General features: G+C 37.0%; 1 protein-coding gene across 13 annotated transcripts in view; it reads left to right on the forward strand.

Annotated features, from left to right (window-relative positions):
- The window catches only part of MYCBP2 (MYC binding protein 2), a 264029-nt gene that overhangs the window by 155044 nt on the left and 87710 nt on the right, over window positions 1–21275 (forward strand). For all 13 annotated transcript variants that reach the window (XR_011489071.1, XM_070471540.1, XM_070471542.1 and 10 more), the window contains 6 exons: window positions 10565–10790; window positions 12274–12392; window positions 13044–13131; window positions 14371–14420; window positions 16940–17112; window positions 18772–18916. Coding sequence is in view for 12 of the 13 variants with exons in the window: in XM_070471540.1 (XP_070327641.1) it covers window positions 10565–10790; window positions 12274–12392; window positions 13044–13131; window positions 14371–14420; window positions 16940–17112; window positions 18772–18916 (801 nt within the window). In the remaining variant the exon portion in view is untranslated. The remainder of the gene's footprint in view (window positions 1–10564; window positions 10791–12273; window positions 12393–13043; window positions 13132–14370; window positions 14421–16939; window positions 17113–18771; window positions 18917–21275) is intronic.

Consider the following 21275-nt stretch of genomic DNA (forward strand, 5'->3'; position numbering starts at 1 on the left):
ACAATCAGTGGTTTTGTAAAAAATATTACTTTATTTGGATTTCATTGATTTTTTGTTTGTTTGTTTTGTCCTTTATTTATTTATTTTTTGATATATGTATATATATATTTTTTTCATTTATTTTTATTAGTTGGAGGCTAATTACTTTACAGTATTGTAGTGGGTTTTGTCATACATTGACATGAATCAGCCATGGATTTACATGTATTCCCCATCCCAGTCCCCCCTCCCATCTCCCTCTCTACCCAATCCCTCTGAGTCTTCCCAGTGCACCAGGCCCGAGCACTTGTCTCATGCATCCCACCTGGGCTGGTGATCTGTTTCACTATAGATAATATACATGTTTCGATGCTGTTCTCTCAAAACATCCCACTCTCACCTTCTCCCACAGAGTCCAAAAGTCTGTTCTGTACATCTGTGTCTCTTTTTCTGTTTTGCATATAGGGTTATCATTACCATCTTTCTAAATTCCATATATATGTGTTAGTATGCTGTAATGTTCTTTATCATTCTGGCTTACTTCATTCTGTATAAAGCTCCAGTTTCATCCATCTCATTAGAACTCATTCAAATGAATTCTTTTTAATGGCTGAGTAATATTCCATGGTGTATATGTACCACAGCTTCCTTATCCACTCATCTGCTGATGGGCATCTAGGTTGCTTCCATGTCCTGGCTATTATAAACAGTGCTGCGATGAACATTGGGGTGCATGTGTCTCTTTCAGATCTGGTTTCCTCAGTGTGTATGCCCAGAAGTGGTATTGCTGGGTCATATGGCAGTTCTGTTTCCAGTTTTTTAAGGAATCTCCACACTGTTCTCCATAGTGGCTGTACTAGTTTGCATTCCCACCAACAGTGTAAGAGGGTTCCCTTTTCTCCACACCCTCTCCAGCATTTATTGCTTGTAGACTTTTGGATAGCAGCCATCCTGACTGGCCTGTAATGGTATCTCATTGTGGTTTTGATTAGCATTTCTCTGATAATGAGTGATGTTGAGCATCTTTTCATGTGTTTGTTAGCCATCTGTATGTCTTCTTTGGAGAAATGTCTGTTTAGTTCTTTGGCCCATTTTTTGATTGGGTCATTTATTTTTCCGGAATTGAGCTGCAGGAGTTGCTTGTATATTTTTGAGATTAGTCCTTTGTCTGTTGCTTCGTTTGCTAGTATTTTCTCCCAATCTGAGGGCTGTCTTTTCACCTTGCTTATAGTCTCCTTCGTTGTGCAAAAGCTTTTAAGTTTTATTAGGTCCCATTTGTTTACTTTTGCTTTTATTTCCAATATTCTGGGATGTGGGTCATAGAGGATCCTGCTGTGATTTATGTCAGAGAGGGTTTTGCCTATGTTCTTTTCTAGGAGTTTTATAGTTTCTGTTCTTACATTTAGATCTTTAATCCATTTTGAGTTTATTTTTGTGTATGGTGTTAGAAAGTGTTCTAGTTTCATTCTTTTACAAGTGGTTGATCAGTTTTCCCAGCACCACTTGTTAAAGAGGTTGTCTTTTTCCATTGTATATCCTTGCCTCCTTTGTCGAAGATAAGGTATGCATAGGTTCATGGATTTATCTCTGGGCTTTCTGTTCTGTTCCATTGATCTATATTTCTGTCTTTGTGCCAGTACCATACTGTCTTGATGACTGTGGCTTTGTAGTAGAGCCTGAAGTCAGGCAGGTTGATTCCTCCAGTTCCGTTCTTCTTTCTCAAGATTACTTTGGCTATTCGAGGTTTTTTGTATTTCCATACAAATTGAGAAATTATTTGTTAAGCTACCGTTGGTAGCTTAATAGGGATTGCATTGAATCTATAGATTGCTTTGGGTAGAATAGCCATTTTGACAATATTGATTCTTCCAATCCATGAACACGGTATGTTTCTCCATCTGTTTGTGTCCTCTTTGATTTCTTTCATCAGTGTTTTATAGTTTTCTATGTATAGGTCTTTTGTTTCTTTAGGTAGATATACTCCTAAGTATTTTATTCTTTTTGTTGCAATGGTGAATGGTATTGTTTCCTTAATTTCTGTTTTCTCATTGTTAGTGTATAGGAATGCAAGGGATTTCTGTGTGTTAATTTTATATCCTGTGACTTTACTATATTCATTGATTAGCTCTAGTAATTTTCTGGTAGAGTCTTTAGTGTTTTCTATGTAGAGGATCATGTCATCTGCAAACAGCAAGAGTTTCACTTCTTCTTTTCCTATCTGGATTCCTTTTACTTCTTTTTCTGCTCTGATTGCTGGGGCCAACACTTCCAAAAGTATGTTGAATAGTAGTGGTGAGAGTGGGCACCCTTGTCTTGTTCCTGATTTTAGGGGAAATGCTTTCAATTTTTCACCATTGAGGGTAATGCTTGCTGTGGGTTTGTCATATATAGCTTTTATTATGTTGAGGTACGTTCCTTCTATTCCTGCTTTCTGGAGAGTTTTAATCATAAATGGATGTTGAATTTTGTCAAAGGCTTTCTCTGCATCTATTGAGATAATCATATGGTTTTTATCTTTCAATTTGTTAATGTGGTGTGTTACATTGATTGACTTGAGGATATTAAAGAATCCTTGCATTCCTGGGATGAAGCCCACTTGGTCATGGTGTATGATTTTTTTAATATGTTGTTGGATTCTGTTTGCTAGAATTTTGTTAAGGGTTTTTGCATCTGTGTTCATCAGTGATATTGGCCTGTAGTTTTCTTTTTTTGTGGCATCTTTGTCTGGTTTTGGAATTAGAGTGATGGTGGCCTTATAGAATGAGTTTGGAAGTTTATCTTCTGCAATTTTCTGGAAGAGTTTGAGTAAGATAGGTGTTAGCTCTTCTCTAAATTTTTGGTAGAATTCAGCTGTGAAGCCGTCTGGTCCTGGGCTTTTGTTTGCTGGAAGATTTCTGATTACAGTTTCGATTTCCTGTGCTTGTGATCATTTTGTTAAGATCTTCTATTTCTTCCTGGTTCAGTTTTGGAAAGTTATACTTTTCTAAGAATTTGTCCATTTCTTCCAAGTTGTCCATTTTATTGGCATAGAGCTGCTGGTAGTAGTCTCTTATGATCCTTTGTATTTCAGTGTTGTCTGTTGTGATCTCTCTATTTTCATTTCTAATTTTGTTAATTTGGCTCTTTTCCCTTTGTTTCTTAATGAGTCTTGCTAATGGTTTGTCAATTTTGTTTATTTTTTCAAAAAACCAGCTTTTAGCTTTGTTGATTTTTGCTATGGTCTCTTTAGCTTCGTTTGCATTTATTTCTGTCCTAATTTTTAAGGTTTCTTTCCTTCTACTAACCCTGGGATTCCTCATTTCTTCCTTCTCTAGTTGCTTTAGGTGTAGAGTTAGGTTATTTATTTGACTTTTTTCTTGTTTCTTGAGGTAAGCCTGTAATGCTATGAACCTTCCCCTTAGCACTGCTTTTACAGTGTCCCATAGGTTTTGGGTTGTTGTGTTTTCATTTTCATTTGTTTCTGTGCATTTTTTGATTTCTTCTATGATTTGTTGGTTATTCAGAAGTGTGTTATTTAGCCTCCATATGTTTGAATTTTTAACAATTTTTTTCATGTAATTGAGATCTAATCTTATTGCACTGTGGTCAGAAAAGATGACTGGAATGATTTCAATTTTTTTGAATTTACCAAGACTAGACTTATAGCCCAGGATGTGATCTATTCTGGAGAAGGTTCCGTGTGTACTTGAGAAAAAGGTGAAGTTGATTGTTTTGGGGTGAAATGTCCTACAGATATCAATTAGGTCTAGCTGGTCCATTGTGTCATTTAAAGTTTGTGTTTCCTTCTTAATTTTCTGTTTAGTTGATCTATCCATAGTTGTGAGTGGGGTATTAAAGTCTCCCACTATTATTGTGTTGCTATTAATTTCCCCTTTCATACTCATTAGCATTTGCCTTACAAATTGCGGTGCTTCTATGTTGGGTGCATATATATTTATAATTGTTATATCTTCTTCTTGCATTGATCCTTTGATCATTATGTTGTGTCCTTCTTTGTCGCTTTTCACAGCCTTTATTTGAAAGTCTATTTTATCTGATATGGGCATTGCGACTCCTTTTTTCTTTTGGTCTCCGTTTGCGTGAAATATTTTTTTCCAGCCCTTCACTTTTAGTCTGTATGTGTCTCTTGTTTTAAGATGGGTCTCTTGTTTTTGTATCCATTCAGCCAGTCTTTGTCTTTTGGTTGGGGCATTCAACCCATTTACATTTAAGGTAATTATTCATAAGTATGGTCCCATTGCCATTTACTTTGTTGTTTTGGGTTCACGTTTATACAACCTTTCTGTATTTCCTGTCTAGAGAAGATCCTTTAGCATTTGTTGAAGAGGTGGTTTGGTGGTGCTGAATTCTCTCAGCTTTTGCTTGTCTGTAAAGCTTTTGAATTCTCCTTCATATCTGAATGAGATCCTTGCTGGGTACAGTAATTTAGGTTGTAGGTTATTCTCTTTCATTACTTTAAGTATGTCCTGCCATTCCCTTCTGGCCTGGAGGGTTTCTATTGATAGATCAGCTGTTATCCTTATGGGAATCCCTTTGTGTGTTATTTGTTGTTTCTCCCTTGCTGCTTTTAATATTTGTTCTTTGTGTTTGATCTTTGTTAATGTGATTACTATGTGTCTTGGGGTGTTTCGCCTTGGGTTTATCCTGTTTGGGACTCTCTGGGTTTCTTGGACTTGGGTGGCTATTTCCTTCCCCATTTTAGGGAAGTTTTCAGCTATTATCTCCTCAAGTATCTTCTCATGGCCTTTCTTTTTGTCTTCTTCTTCTGGGACTCCTATGATTCGAATGTTGGGGCGTTTCACATTGTCCCAGAGGTCCCTGAGGTTGTCCTCATTTCTTTTGATTCTTTTTTCTTTTTTCCTCTCTGCTTCATTTATTTCCATCATTTTACCTTCTACCTCACTTATCCTATCTTCTGTCTCCGTTATTCTATTCTTGATTCCCTCCAGAGTGTTTTTGATCTCATTTATTGCATTATTCATTTTTAATTGACTTTTTAATTTCTTCTAGGTCTTTATTAAACATTTCTTGCATCTTCTCAATCTTTGTCTCCAGGCTATTTATCTGTAACTCCATTTTGTTTTCAAGATTTTGGATCCTTTTTATTATCATTATTCTAAATTATTTTTCAGGTAGATTCCCTATCTCCTCCTCTTTTGTTTGACTTGGTGGGCATTTTTCATGTTCCTTTACCTGTTGGGTATTTCTGTGCCTTTTCATCTTGTTTAGATTGCTGTGTCTGGAGTGGGCTTTCTGTATTCTGGAGGTCTGTGGTTCCTTTTTATTGTGGCGGTTTCACCCAGTGGGTGGGGTTGGACGATTGGCTTGTCAAGGTTTCCTGGTTAGGGAAGCTTGCGTCAGTGTTCTTGTGCGTGGAACTGCATTTCTTCTCTCTGGAGTGCAATGGAGTGCCCAGTAATGAGTTTTGAGATGGGTTTATGTGTCAGGTGTGACTATGGCAGCCTGTAAGTTGATGCTCAGGGCTATGTTCCTATGTTGCTGGAGAATTTGCATGGTATGTCTTGCTCTGAAACTTACTGGCTCTTGGGTGGTGGTTGGTTTCAGTGTAGGTATGGAGGCTTTTGAATGGTCTCTTATTACTTAATGTTCCATGTAGTCAGGAGTTTTCTGGTGTTCTCAGGTTTTGGGCTTAAGTCTCCTGCCTCTGGATTTCAGTTTTATTCTTCCAGTAGTCTCAAGACTTCTCCAACTGTACAGCACTGATAATAAAACTTAGAATCTAGGTTAATGGTGAAAAGATTCTCCCCCGTGAGGGACACCCAGAGAGGTTCACAGAGTTACATGAAGAAGAGGAGAGGGAGGAGGGAGATAGAGATGAGCAGGAGGAGACAAAGGGGGACTCAAGAGGAGAGAGACAGATCTACGCAGTTGTCTGTTCCCAGAGTGTTCTCTGTAGCCCAGACACCCACAGAGATTCACAGAATTGGATTGGGAAGAGAAGGGGTAAGGAGGAAACAGAGGTGTTCTGAGGTAGAAAACGGAGAGTCAAAAGTGGGAGAAAGTAATCAACACCCTCCTGAGTAAAAATGGGAACTGAATATTGGCTTCTTAAATGTCCAAAATTTATATCACATACTGAAAAATAAAAATTAAAAATCTAGAGTAGAGGTTAGACTCTTAAAAATACAATGTTAAAACAAACAAAAACACAAAAAATTTTAGAAATATATATGAAGTTTGGTTTAAAAACAGGGCTTCTCTCTCTTTTTTTTTTTGCAAGGTTATAGTGAAATGAAAGTGAAACTTGAGTAGTAGTAGAGGAGTAATAGAGGTCTTTAAAAGAAAATAAGAGAAAAAAAAAAAAAAAAATTTTTTTCCTAATTAAAAAAATCGTAAAAATATATGAAAATGAAAGTTAAGGAGTAATGGGGGAGTAATAGGGAATTTTAAAAGAAAATACAAGAGAAAAAATAAAAAAGAAAAAAAAAGGTAAAAATATATCCAGGAATTTCTCTGGAGCTGTTGCGGTCAGTGTGGGTTCGGTTCCGTTTCAGATAGCTCCTCATCCCAGTTTACACTTCTCGATATCTATAGGCCCCTTCCGGTGTAGTCGGTGTTACCTACAGGGATTTTAATCTGTTGCACCGGTCCCTTCTGAAGCGGTTCCCTTTGTTTATTTGGCTTCTGTTTGCCGGTCTCTTCAGTGCCTACTTTCCGCCCTGACACAGGCGGGCAGAGGTGGTCTCTTGTTCAGGTCGCTAGTTCCGTCGCGCTGCGGGGAGGGGCTGGTGCTGCTTTCCTCTCTACGCTGCTCAGGCTCCCAGCTGCTCTATATGGAACTGCCCTGCCTTGCCTGCGGTTCCAGTTTTTGGGTATTCCACAAAAGCACGGACTTGGTTGCGCCTGCTTTTTGCGCCTTCCCCGGCCCGAGCAGCTCAGGCAGCCAGGAGCTTGACGGGCGCACTCTCCCCGGGTGCGGCGCACCTTCTCCCCTCCGCGGCCTCAGCCTTAGTTTCCGCCCGCGCCGGTTGTGTGCGTGCGCCCTGTGTTTAGCCGCGACCCTCCCAGCGGATGTCGACCATGCAGAATCTCAGGAAGTCTTTGGTTAGAAACTGGAGGCCTGTTTGCAGTGTGGTAAGGGATGCCGTCTTTGGGGCCGAGTTTGTCCCTTTCCCCTCCCCCCTGCCTCCTGCCTCCGGTGGGGCTGGGCCAGTCCACAGCCTTCGAGCTCTTCTCTGGACTTGCTCGGTCCCTTTGTTCTGCGAACGGCCTGCAGTGTGTTCATGCTGGTTAATTTTCTCTCTCTCTTTTGCTATCTCACAGTTTAAGCTGGAATCTCACAAAAGCGCCCTCTGATTGCCCTCAGGGCACCCAGGCCTGGTCCTTATCCTAAGCAACGCCACTTGCTGCTGGCGGATGCGGGCATCTGGGGTACTTTTATGCTGGGAGTTGCTTTTAGGCACGTAATCTGTGGGGTTTATTTATTTATTTGTTTATTTTCCTCCCAGTTAGGTTGCCCTCCGAGATTCGAAAACTTCCCCCAGACCGGCTAGTGCTAGGGTTTCCTAGTGATTGGAAACTTCCTCTATTAAGACTCCCTTCCCGGGAAGGGTCTCCGTCCCTAGCTCTTTTGTCTCTCTTTTTATCTTTTTATGTTTCGTCCTACCTCCTTTGGAAGACAATGGGCTGCTTTTCTGGGCGCCTGATATCCTCAGCTAGCGATCATACGTTGTTTTGTGAAGTTTGCTCTGCGTTGAATTATTCTTTGGATGAATTTGTAGGGGAAAAGTGGTCTTGCAGTCCTGTTCCTCCGCCATCTTGGCTCCTCCCCCGTTGATTGTTTTTAGTGATTAGATTCAGGCTGTGCAGTTTGGGTGGCAGCCTGTCCTGTTCTCCTCAGTGTATTCCATCAGGAAGTACTTAGTCACTTGATTAAGGTGACAGTTCCACCAGAAAAAGAAACTTTTTTTTTCCTTTGAAAATGTCAATGGGTAAAAATATCCATGGGTTAGAGACTGTGTTGAAAATACTGTCTTTCAACAAATTTTAGCACCCTTTGGTTATTCTTACCCAAATCATTTATTGGTATGGTGGCTTTCTATTTCTGTTTTTCCTCCCAACTGGTGTTCTGTTGTAAAGGAGAGTTTCCCATCCCTTCTACTTTAAAAAGTGTATTCTTTTATATATTTATTTCATGTGTTTATACCAGTATGTACTCAAAGATTCTCTTTTTGCTCAGTGTTACAATCTTTTATTGTGATTCAGTTTGATGCTCAAATTTCAATTGATTTGATCAGGGGAATCTGTTCAGACTAGATTCGGTGTCCTTTTTCTGTATTTTCATCAGTTTTTGAGCATTTCTTACTAATTCCAGTCAAAACCGTTGAGGTATTTTCTTCATACCATTTTCGTTTCTGTATGCCACTATAAAAATTAAAAATACTACATAAAATAAACAGTTTCTTTGCAGTGTTTTTGATATTAACCCTACTAACATTAATATAATCAAAATACTTTATTCAAAATTTGTTTGGAGTAGTTCATATTTGTGTGTCGGTGGCTGTATGATGAGTTTAATATAAAGTTAGTCGTGTTTATTTGTACTTAACTTTTATGAGTTTTTCCCCTGCCCCACTTGATTTAATTTTAGTTTTAAACTATGTGAAATACTAATACAGTTAGAGAAATAACATTACATAAAGCAACATACTCATAAGTCCTTTTCCTTCTCTGCTTTTGCCTTACTGCAGTGAGTATCATGGTTTATCCTTGCTGCATTCTTTTTTGGGAAAAAAATCAGAAAGATTGATTTAGATGTAGTCTTATTTTCCTTCTTTGTTTAAAAGAATAGCACACTGTACTTTGCTTTTTAAAAGTAACAGTGTGTGTAAAAGCCTCTCCACATCCATGCACAGAGATCATCCTCATTCCTTTTTACAGCTTCATAGTGCCCCAGTGTTGTCAAGATGTGTCATAGTCTTTCAGTCAGTCTGATGTGTGAGCATCTGGGGTGTTTTCATTTTTTTTTTTTTTGCAATGAATAACTGTGCATACGATTGGGGTTTTTTGTTTTTGTTTCCATATTGTTAGAAGCATATCTTCAAACTAAACTTCTAGAAGTAGGATTGCTGAGTTAAGCAGAGAATGAGGAGCCTTGTGCTCAGTGTATCTGGAATTGCTGATTCAGAGGGTGAATGCATATGTAGTTTTGCTGGATGTTGACAGTTCCCTTCCATTGAAGTTATGGCTTTCTGTGTCCCACCAACAATATATATTGGAATGCTTATTTTCTCACGGCCTCCCCAGAGGAGTATGTGTTTAAATTTGGGAGCTTTTGCCAATATAATGGGAAGAATGTTGGGAAAATGGTGCCTCAGTTTAGTTTTAATTTACATTTATGTTACTGTGAACTAAGTTGAGCTTTTTATTTAAGGATTGTAAAAAATCTACTACTAAATATAGTCTAAAGTAAATTTTTTTATATTAATATCATACTTGGGAAATTTCTTAAGGTTTATGTCATGTCCTACAACCAATTCATAGTTTACTACTTGACATGGTCCAGCTTAACTGTAATTTGACTACAATTACAGAATTCTTTCTGCTATGATGATGACAGAAACTTTAAAATGGGATTTAAAATACATGTAATTATGTGCCATCATAAACTCCTGCATACAGTAAAATTTTAGGATAGAAAACTATAAAAATCTAGGCTTCTATCAAGTGTATAAGTGTGTGTGTTTATATTCTTTTAGTATTTGAAGTTGCAAAATTTTTTTGGTTAATGAGAAGAAGCCTTTGTACTAGGTACTGTGAATGGTAGATAATCTGCTGCTGCTGCTATTAAGTTGCTTCAGTCGTGTCCGACTCTGTGCAACCCCATAGACCGCAGCCCACCAAGCTCCCCCGTCCCTGGGATTCTCCAGGCAAGAACACTGGAGTGGGTTGCCATTTCCTTCTCCAATGCATGAAAGTGAAAAGTGAAAGTGAAGTCGCTCAGTCGTGTCTGACTCTTAGTGACCCCATGGACTGCAGCCTACCAGGCTCCTCCGTCCATGGGCTTTTCCAGGCAAGAGGACTGGAGTGGGGTGCCATTGCCTTCTCTGAGTAGATAACCTAAAAGTGACTAAAACCTGACATGTTAATGATTTATTCATTTCCATCAATGTATCTTTATATTTTACCTATCCAATTACATTGTCAGTTGCCTACCTATATTCCTTAAATGCATACTAACTGAAATGGAAAATTTATTATTTAAATAAGCTCTTCCACAGGAAAATCAGGTAGCTTATTTTTTTTTCAGAAATTAAGCAGTTTTGTAATTGTTCTTTTAATGATATCAGTATGTACTTAAACACAATGCAGTATCAACCACATATTAGATAGAAAACAATAGATATTACAGTGGGAGAGCAGAGACAATTGATACTGACCATTAATACCTTGGTTTCTGATCGCTTATTTCTTAAAACTTTACAGTATTAATTCCTTACTTAACATTTATGTTACAGTAAGTTGAAGGCATCATCCTTCCAGTGTGATGTCCTATTTCTAAACTAGACCAGAAGCTAAAATCTGATTCTTCTCATGCGAGTGACCTCTTGTCTGTCGACTTCAGGTGACATTCCCAGAGTGCGTGCGGTGGATGACGCTCGAGTTTGACCCTCAGTGTGGCACTGCGCAGTCGGAAGACGTCCTCCGTTTGTTGATCCCTGTTAGAACTGTTCAGAATTCAGGATATGGACCAAAGTTGACAGCTGTTCATGAAAATCTGAATTCCTGGATAGAACTAAAAAAATTTTCAGGGTCCTCTGGGTGGCCTATTATGGTTTTAGTGTTGCCAGGTAAGTTTGTTTTTTTTTTTTTTTTTTTGTCTTATTTTGTTTTATATGGTAAAATACATGCATTTATGAGAATTATGTTTAGTAAAGATACACCATTGAAAATGTTTATTTAATTTTTAGAAGAATGTCTTCAAGACCTGCTCTGTATCTAGATTGCATTTGATTAGTGAAGAAGACTTTTCTGGGCACTGGGCTTAACATGACCAAGGTTTAGGAAAGAGACTGTTCTGAGGATCTTGTGAGAAAAGATTAGCTTGTCCAAAGAGTGTGTCAGTCACTCAGTTGTGTCCGACTCTTTGCGACCCCATAGACTGTAGCCCTCCAGGCTCCTCTGTCCATGGGCTCCCAGGGAAGAGTTTTGGAGTGGGTTGCCATGCCCTCTCCAGGGGATCATCCCAACCCAGGGACCGAACCCAGGTCTCCTGCAATGCAGGCAGATTCTTTACTGTCTGAGCCGCCAGGGAAGCTTGACTAAAGCAGAGAGTTAATACTGAGGCCAAACAGTAGAAAAAGTTGGATTAGGTCTTTGTTTTCCCAGTAAGTGTTGAATTTTAAAAAGTTGCCGAGGACTTCTTTGTTTCAAGAGAGCTAGTGACCCATGGAGCCCACTGAGTTATGTAAAGCTTTGTTTTCAAGCTTGAAGGGTATTAGTGGCCAGGTGGGTGCCACACATTTGTTATTGTAGTCTGTTGTTTTTTTAACCACTTAACCATAAGTACTCTTGTGTTCCTGCAAACTGATAGCCAGTTTGAATTCAGAAACTTCTTTCTTCTGATCTGATCTGTCATGTTTGTTTGTGAAGAGATCAAAGCCAGATTCCAGCTTAGAAAAAAGACTAACCCAGGTCACCTCAGTTGGAGAAGGAAATAGCAACCCATTTCGGTATTCTTGCTAGGAAATTACCATGGACAGAGGTGCCTGGTGGACTACAGTCCGTGGGGTCGCAAAGAGTTGGACATGACTGAGCTACTTACACACACAGGTCACTTCAGTAATTGACAGATAATTGACAGTGATTGCTCATGTAACTTACTTAGGACATGTGATTAAGAGGAATTAAATCATAAAGAAAAATAACAACCTGCTATGGTTTTAATGTTTCTAGTGTTGTTTTTAGCACAGTTTTGTTCAAGTAAATGTCAGAGACCCCAACACCGACTACATTGTTTAGTGCGTGTGTGTTCAAGTCATGTCCGACTCTTTTGCAACCCCATGGACTGTAGTCCACTAGGCTTCTCTGTCCATGGGATTTTCTAGGCAAGAATACTGGAGTGGGTTGCCATTTCCTTCTCCAGGAGATCTTCACTACCCAGGAATCAAACTCACGTCTCCTACAGCTCCTGCATTGGCAGATGAATTCTTTACCACTGTGCCCCCCAGGAAGCCTGATTTGTATTGCTACCTATCTTGAGATGGATAAAAGTAAGGAGATTTTAATAAAGTTGTTTCAGATTTTGAACTCAGTGTTAGTTTTTTTCCTTAGGGAATGAGGCCCTTTTTTCATTGGAGACTGCATCAGATTATGTGAAAGATGACAAAGCTTCTTTCTATGGTTTCAAATGTTTTGCAATTGGATATGAGTTTAGCCCTGGACCTGATGAGGTGAGAATGAATTATCTTCTTATTCTGTTAAGGAAGATTGTATTTCTAAGAGCTACTGTTGACTTGGATTGTGCTTGCTGTTTATATTCAAGAAGCCTGAAATTTTATTTTAAACTAGGGTGTATAATCTATTTTGTAGTTTAATTTTGTACAAATTAATTGTGTCTGGTATTGCTGCTTTTAATATGTGGAGAGATCAGAGTCTGTGCAACATGACCCAGCCTTTAAAGACATGATATAATCGTGCCTGTTCCAAACCTGGTTGGTGACTGTACCTTTCTGAGTGATTTATGTAAGTTAATTTCACAATGGCACTAACTTAGTATCTGTCATAAACATTTCAAATAGTACTGTTTAAAAAAAAGTCAAGGTGAAACAGTGATCATATTCCTTCAAAGTAATAAATGAAAAATCCTTTGGACTATGAGCTGTTGGTCTGAAACTTGTTGGTCTGAAACAATATAACCAACGTGAGACATAATATTGAATCTCTTACACTCTTAATTAACCATTAGCTGCTAACACATGCTTCCTTTTCATTTCAAACATTATGCTGGAATGCAAGTCACATTTTTTTGATAATCCACATCTCTCAAAAATTTCTTCTTCCAAGCAGTTTTTATAGCATCTAATTTTTTTTCAACTCTCCAGGGAGTCATTCAGTTGGAAAAAGAACTAGCTAATCTCGGTGGGGTTTGTGCAGCAGCTTTGATGAAAAAGGATTTAGCACTTCCTATTGGTAAGTGTGATCTTGTACTAGGTATTTATGATTTTTTTAAAAATTGCAAAATTACGAATAGAATGTTTATTGAAAAGTATCTTGAAAATAGTTTAGTAAAATGAATTTAACAGTCACATATATTCATGGGCTGCTTACTATACTGTAGACAATGAGATATTTGTGTTCTGTTCATATGAGGGAAATGGATACAACCTCTGAAGGAAATTCGTCAATAGCTATATATAATTTTATATAAATATACCTTTTGATATAGCATTTTTATACATATTTACACAAATACTCAAAAACATACATTATAAGATAGATTAATATATCAGTACTTGTGGTTATAAAACCTAGGAGCAACCAAAATGTTTGTCAGTTGGGAACTGTTTAATCAGCGATGGTATATCTAAACAAAACAAATATAAGCAGCTGTTAAAATACAGTAACAAAAAAGTAAACCTATATGTCCAGGCCAAGAAAGATGTCCAGATTATATAATTATATGATGTTCATTTTTTTAACATCATATGTGTGTATATATATATGTGTGTAAATATATGTGTATGTTCCCGTGTGTGTAGGTTGACACATACATACATACAATTATTGTTTGCATACAAAGTTTTTAGAACAGTACATAGGAAACTGTTGAACCTCTTTATCTTTGAAAGGGGATGGTGGCAGAATTTTTCATTCTACACTTCTGTATAATTCAAATATTTCCCTTTGAACATGTATCACTTTGGTTATAATATTTTGTAAGTTCTTAAGCTATCAGAGAGAATTCAGTACATGTTCTGCATCAAGCAGTAAAGCAGAAAATGGCTAGAGAACACAGTCACTGTCTTGGTCTTTCCTGTCACTAACTGTGGTCTCCTAAAGGTGAAGTTCTTCTGTAATATAACTGAAAATGGAAAACTCAGGTTCTGAATAATCAGTTTCCTCTTTTTTTCTTAGACAAAAGGTAAATACACTAAAGTAAAAATATACATTTGTGTATATAAATGTAATATATATCTTTTGATACACTTGGTGGGTGCTTTTTTTTAGTATTGTCTTGAGAATTGCAGCTTATATTCACACTGAAAATAAGCATTTTATAATTTAAACCACTGAGATTTATCCAGAATGATAGCAGTTCTCTTCAATTTGGAATATCAACTTTTCGGAGAACGTGTAATGAATGGAGAAGACTAGAAAATTAAATGAAGCATTGATATATTTTGGTAAACCTTTTCATTTACATACCAGGTAATGAATTAGAGGAGGATCTTGAAATTCTTGAAGAGGCTGCTTTACAGGTATTGTCCTCAATAATTATAAGGATAAACTTTGTACATTAATTTTAAGCCAAATTTTCACTCAAGTCAACCTTGTTTTTCTTAAGCATAGCACTGATTCATTGAGTGTTTGATTCCACAGTTGGCAGTTATATAAAGATAAATAATTCGTAATTGCTCCCCTTGATGGAATCAACCCCTATATGAGCCCTTACTGAACTGCACAGTGGGTGTTGACGCTGGAGTGAGATGTAAGCCCTGCTAGAGGAAGAAGAGCTATCAAGTGCCAAGGGCCCAGAGGAGAGTTTTGTACAGTGGTGGACATTTAAACTAGATCTTGAAAGAAGTTTTATTTACCAGTTAGAAAAAAGACGTTGGTAATAGTAATGGAATAATATTTATAGAGCAGCTTTATAGTTTACCATATACTGTACTGATGTGCTCAGTCGTGCCTGACCCTTTGTGACCTCATGGACTGTAGCCCACCAGGCTCCTCTGTCTGAAATCTTCCAGGCAGGAATACTGGAGTGGGTTGCCATTTCCTTCTCCAGTAGTTTGCCATATTTTTGACATTATCTGTCTATTTCTGCAGTTAAACTTTTAAATCACTGTTTTCTCTTGTATCTGACAAGTATAACTTCAGTTCAGAGAAATTTTGATTTATCTAAAAATTCAGCCAACTGGGAGATCGAGACTGGTATCCAGGTCTTCTAATACTTATAGTTAGTGGTTTACATTTTATTTATTTTCTGAAATGATTACAGCAGTAATAATAAAAACAAACATTTATTTGATCTTTATCAATTACTATTCCAAACAATTTTATATTTTTAAATCATTTAGTCCTTACAACATCCCATGAAGTAGTAACTCCTAAATATAGATAAGGAAACTGAGATACAAAGAACTTAACAGGCCCGGAATCACCCAGCTGGTGAGCAACTGGTCTAGAATTTGACCTTTGGCAATTTGGTGACAAAGTCCTTGATCTTGATCACTGTGCTCTAATTGTAGGGAGCAATGGTGTCCTCAGTAATGTTAAGAAACTTAACTTTTTTTTAAAACCCCACCAGCTTTCGTTTTCCTTTTAGAAAAGTTAAATCTCTGTATCTTAAGATATAAAAATAAAGATTAATTCAAAAAATCTTTAATGAACATGCTATGTGTCATATGGCATTCTAGCTAAGGAAATCCATCAAGTAGCTCATCATCCCAGGTATTATGGCTTATAGAATGTCATTTAGGCCAGATGTGAGGAGGTCTTTATTGTACCCCTGTAAAGAAAAAAGTGATGTCCCAAATTACACACCTTTTTGGCATGTAAGGTAGTCATTGTGATGGTCTAACATATATTAAACACCCACTGCTTGTTAGGTAGTGAGCATTTAAATATGTTGTGTGTGTATACTTAGTTGCATAGTCATGTCAGTTCTTTGCAACCTCATGGACTGCAGCCCACCAGGCTCCTCTGTCCATGGAATTTTCCAGGCAAGAATACTGGAGTAGATTGCCATTTCTTCCTCCAGGGATCTTCTGGACACAGGGATCGAACCTACACCTCTTTGCATCTCCTCCATTAGCAGGCAGATTCTTTACCACTGCATCACTTGGGGATCCCCATTTAAATGAGCTATTTAAATTGTATAATAACTACAAGAGATCATTTGATCACCAATTTATACCTTTCACTGATTCAGGAATGGTCTATAACTTGTTAGCTCAAGAGGACATAGCAATAACTTGTCCAAAGTCTGGATTTGAACTCGTTTGTTTGATATTAAAAATTATGATTTTGTAATTTCATGGTTCTTAAAATGCAGAAGTTACTGTTGTAGAAATTGAACTGGAAATATAATCATTTTCTATGAAAAAGATTTTGTTTTGAAATTTAATATACAATCATTAAGATTTTTCTAGAGTTTTAGCACTTACAGCAAGTCTTCCTAAAATGTAAGGCGTGCTTCCCATCTAGCTGAGAGCTAAAATTTCTGTTTTATCTGCCCTTTTTCCTTAACTTTAATAAGGCTTACACAGACTAATGCAGTGTATGTGCAGCCACAGTCAGGCTTCCATCAACGCTTTGCCTGAGTCAAGACCTTGGTATCCACCTGCCCAAGAGCACAGACTACCCAAGAGAACTACCAATAACGGAGACACAGAAAGCAGGAAACCTCTATAGCTGTCTTTAGAGGGGAGCCCTGGCCCTGACAAATGGGGATGTGGCACATGGAGAGAAACATGTGGAGAGCTTGAGTGGGAGGGAATGCAGCATTAGCTCTAACCTGCAAAACTCAGATAAATCACTTACTTTTGTGAGAGGAATGAAACTGGAAGTATTATCCCAAGTTTTTTCCCTGCTGGAAATTTTCTTTCTTTTTTTTTTTGGAAGTTTTCTACTGTACAGAGTAAAGGAACCCTGGGATGTGGGGAGAAAATGATTTCCCCAAAAAAGGCCTATCTAAAATTGGGTGCAAATTCAAAATAATCATGTGATTAAAGTTTTACATTTTAAAATATAAATGTTCTCTTTTACCCAACAGGTGTGCAAAACCCATTCTGGTATTCTTGGAAAGGGTTTAGCTCTTTCTCATTCACCAACTATATTGGAGGCACTGGAAGGAAACTTACCACTTCAAATCCAGAGCAATGAACAATCCTTTCTGGACGATTTTATTGCTTGTGTTCCAGGATCAAGTGGTGGAAGGCTTGCAAGGTAATGCACTCTTAAGTCCTACAGTGATTTTCCTCCAGGGCTTACCTTAGTTTTCATTTCTGAAGAGAAAGGAGAGAAGTCATTGGAATGTTACAGTGCTACCTAAAATAATGTAGTTTATGTGTTTTGACTTTCTGAAATATAAAGTAGTAGTTAATATTTCAATGTATTTTTAAAATATTTAATAATTGTTAAAAATATATAGACTACATGGTAAAATAGAGAAGTCTGTGAATTTGATGGTAATATATAATATCTCTACTAAACTCCTAAATTTGTCGCTATATTTATCTTAATATGAGGATTTTTTCCAAATATACAGTTAATGCAGATATAAATTAAGAATTTAAATCAGATGATTTAAGATTGTAGAGTTCTCATTTGTTTTGTTGCTATTTGCTTTTTTTTGAAGATGAACAAATATGTTGGCTTGAGTAATTTCACTAGTAAATATGCCTCAGAGAGTAAAGAATACACCTGCAATGTGGGAGACCTGCGTTCAATCCCTGGGTTGAGAAGACCCTCAGAGGAGGGCTTGGCAGCCCACTCCAGGATTCTTGCCTGGACAGTCACATGGACAGAGGAGCCTGGCAGGCTAGTCCATGAGGTCGCAAAGAGCTGGGCACGACTGAGCGACTAAGTACATGGCACACACTATTAAATATAGAAATATGACACTCTTTCTGGCTTTAATTTTAAAAATACAGAGATTACTCTTTAGTTTTTAAAAACCAAAGTGGTGATTGGAAAAGAATAGAAAACATCTTTTAAGTCAGCCTCACTACCTTCTTCATGAACCTTTTCGTGTAGTAGACATCACAGAATTTACTCATCACTCATCTCACAGGACGACTTGAATGTAGATCATGCAGTGAATTCAGGCATGGGTATCACAAAAAATAGAATTTGCATGGAAGGAATGATAGTGGGGGAAAATCATTACTAAGCTGTGTAAAGAGAAGGTAGTGTATTTCGAACCTTCTGCTCTCCAGCAAGCAAACTGTCACTTCTGTTTCTGTTTTGACAGAAACGCTGCTCTTTCCCAGGTCTTCAGGTTGGCAATTAGGCAGACCTTCCTTAAGTAGTGTTATTTGGGACTTCAAAGTATTTGCAACCTAAACTCATTTTCTTGGTTATTTTAAAATTTCACACTTTCTGATTTTATAGTTGTTTCTATTTTATTTGTAATCATCAAAAATCTCATATGCTTTAGCATATTTGTTTAATGAATTTGTCATTAGTGATTTCCAAGGAAGTTATTAATACTTGTGGTCCTTACTGTGCATGCGTGCTGTCATTTCAGTCGTGTCTGACTCTTTGCGACCCTATGGACCGTAGCCCACAAGGCTTCTCTGTCCATGGGCATTCTCCAGGCAAGAATACTAGAGTGGGTTGCCATACCCTCCTCTGAGGGATCTTCCTGACCCAGGGATTGAACACTTATCTCTTAGGTCTTTAGGTCTCCTTCACTGGCCAACAGGTTCTTTACCACTGACACCATCTGGGAAGCTCGTGGTCCTTATTACTGAGTTGGAAATGATAATCCTTTTAGCACTTTGTTTAGTGTAGTTTTATTCATTTGGGCTGGTTTTATTTTAATTACAGAAGATATTGATGAATGTTTGGTTTTTTGTTTACTTGTTTTTTCATTCCTGTTAGGTGGCTTCAGCCAGATTCCTATGCTGATCCTCAGAAGACATCTTTGATTCTGAATAAGGATGATATTCGGTGTGGTTGGCCTACTACCATCACGGTGCAAACGAAAGACCAGTATGGGGATGTGGTACACGTTCCCAACATGAAGGTAATTGTATTGGGATTAAATTAGTAGGCATCTATGCACTGACTATTGTAACTCATAAAAGTTTAGAAATGACAAGAGCTTAGAGTCTATTTGCAGTGCACTCCTTACTTACATGCAGTGAAGGAAGCTGAAAAATATTTTAATGATTTGTTCACATTAATCAGTACTCAGTTATCCAAGTTATATACTTTTTGGGTTTTGCTTCACATACGCTGGATGCTATGGTGATTCAAAGGGAGGATAAGAAAGTGTCCGTAAAAAGAGTGCTAAGCACACAGAGGGAAGACCATCATATATTAGTCATTGAATAAATCAATGAAAGAATACATTTAAAAATTTTATGTATGTTTTTAAAAGACTTAAATATGTTTTGCATTTGGTACTACTGTAGCAGCCTTTAAAATATAATATTGATACTTATTAAATAAATGAGAAATACCTAAATTTGGTTTGTAAAAGAATGAGGAATGGAACTAGTTATGTGCTATACTGAAGAATATAGTTCTCTGAATACCTCTTCCCTGAGACATTAATTAATAATGGCATTTTAGAGCATATTATAATAAAGGCATAAAATTAAGTCCTCTATGTTATATATTAATTAAATGTCTTATTTAAAACTTTTATTAGATTTCTGGAAACAGTGAATATCGAACAAAAGTTTGTATAGGCAATCCCCAGCTACGCTGGTCCCTCAAAGTTGTGTTTACAAAGTGATTAGGTTATTTGGAGTTGATTAAGCCTCGAAATATTTTTTACTCACAGAGAAGCTGATTTTACCTCAATATACTAGCACTTTTTCAACTAGTTGGTACATAATTTTATTTGTACCATGGAGAAGCATAATACCACTGGCACCACTTACTTGATTCATAGTTTTTTTTAAAAAAAAAAAAAGAGGACAAGAGACATATAGTTTACATGTCTTAAGACCAGTAAGTAAAACTATATGGAAGAGCATTTGGCCTTGATACTAGAAAATTCAGGCTTTGCTAGTGGCTTTCAGTGTTTTGGCCATGACCCCCCCGCAAGAGTTTCATTGTGACCCAAACAAACATACATAGGATGGAAGAGTATGTACTCTTTTATTTACATACAGTATACATAATGCGTATCCATACAGTATGCTTCACTCTTACATTTTCTCTTCTAGCTTACCTTTTTAAGGAAGATCATACCCCATCAAAGTGATTTCATGCTAAGAATTACTCTTTAGAATGTAAAAGACATCACAAATTGTAAGAAAAAAATGGAATAGAGAATAAAGTAATTCTGATAGTGTTAACAAAAAATGGCTTATCAGAAACTCCTGAAGTGTCCTGATAGAGTAATAATCAATTATTTGGAACATAGAAGTTGGTTTACAGATAATATTTTTGAGATCCAAAATGCTTTTTTAAAACTGCAACTGTTACTAATTTTTTTTAACTTATAAAAATGATTACTCCAAGGAAATTGTGGTTAGTAAAAAGAGAAAATTGCATAGGAAATAAAAGAATAACAAATTTTACAAAGAAGCACAGTTTATAAAAGAAAGCAGAATAGTTATCATTTTTTATCTCAGTTCTCATCGAGTATGAAATTATTTATTGATTTCTTTCAAGGTTGGTGGTATATAGGCAAATGTACTTCTACTGTTAATTTACTTAGGGTAAATATAGTTGTTTAAGGAAATATTAAATCAAAATAATATATATGAAAATAGTAGCTATAATTTAAAATCAAATTCTTAAAATTTGGAAGCATTTACTTTTTCTTTCCTTTGTTAAACTTAAATTTAAAGCTTATAATGGTGGCAGTGTATATGAGCTGAACAATTTTACTATTTATCTTTAAACTTCTGTGTTTTAAAAAAGTCAGATGGGTTTTTAATATTTCCAGAGCATGATGTCAATCCAAATACTGATTTCTCATAACTCCAACTAAGGATTGTGGTTATTTAGTGAAACACGTTTGCTCCCTGCACTTTATGTAGACAGAATCTCAGAACTACTAACTCCTTAGAATGACATTGATAAAAACAATCCTTGTTCCTGGGATGTCTCTCAATTACTTAAGTAATATTTGTCACTTTCATTTATGCATTTCTTTCTATTTCTATGAAGATCCTCTTGTTGAATTACCTGTTCTTGCCAGCCACAGAAGTAGTATCTGAAAAGAACAGAAGAAACTTTGGGTGACCCTCAGAATGATGAAGAGCTAAAATGATCTTTAAATCCTTGGTAACTTTGTGGTTGCCTAGGGACGAAGTGTTTTTTGCCAGTGCATAGCAAATAACAATGTAATGTTCTGTTATAATTCTTGGAAGGTACTTCTGAGTGTTGTTTATGAGGCAGTTTGTGCTTTCAGTGTTTTAACA

Source organism: Odocoileus virginianus, chromosome 8 (genome assembly GCF_023699985.2).
Source record: "Odocoileus virginianus isolate 20LAN1187 ecotype Illinois chromosome 8, Ovbor_1.2, whole genome shotgun sequence".
Taxonomy (NCBI): domain Eukaryota; kingdom Metazoa; phylum Chordata; class Mammalia; order Artiodactyla; family Cervidae; genus Odocoileus; species Odocoileus virginianus.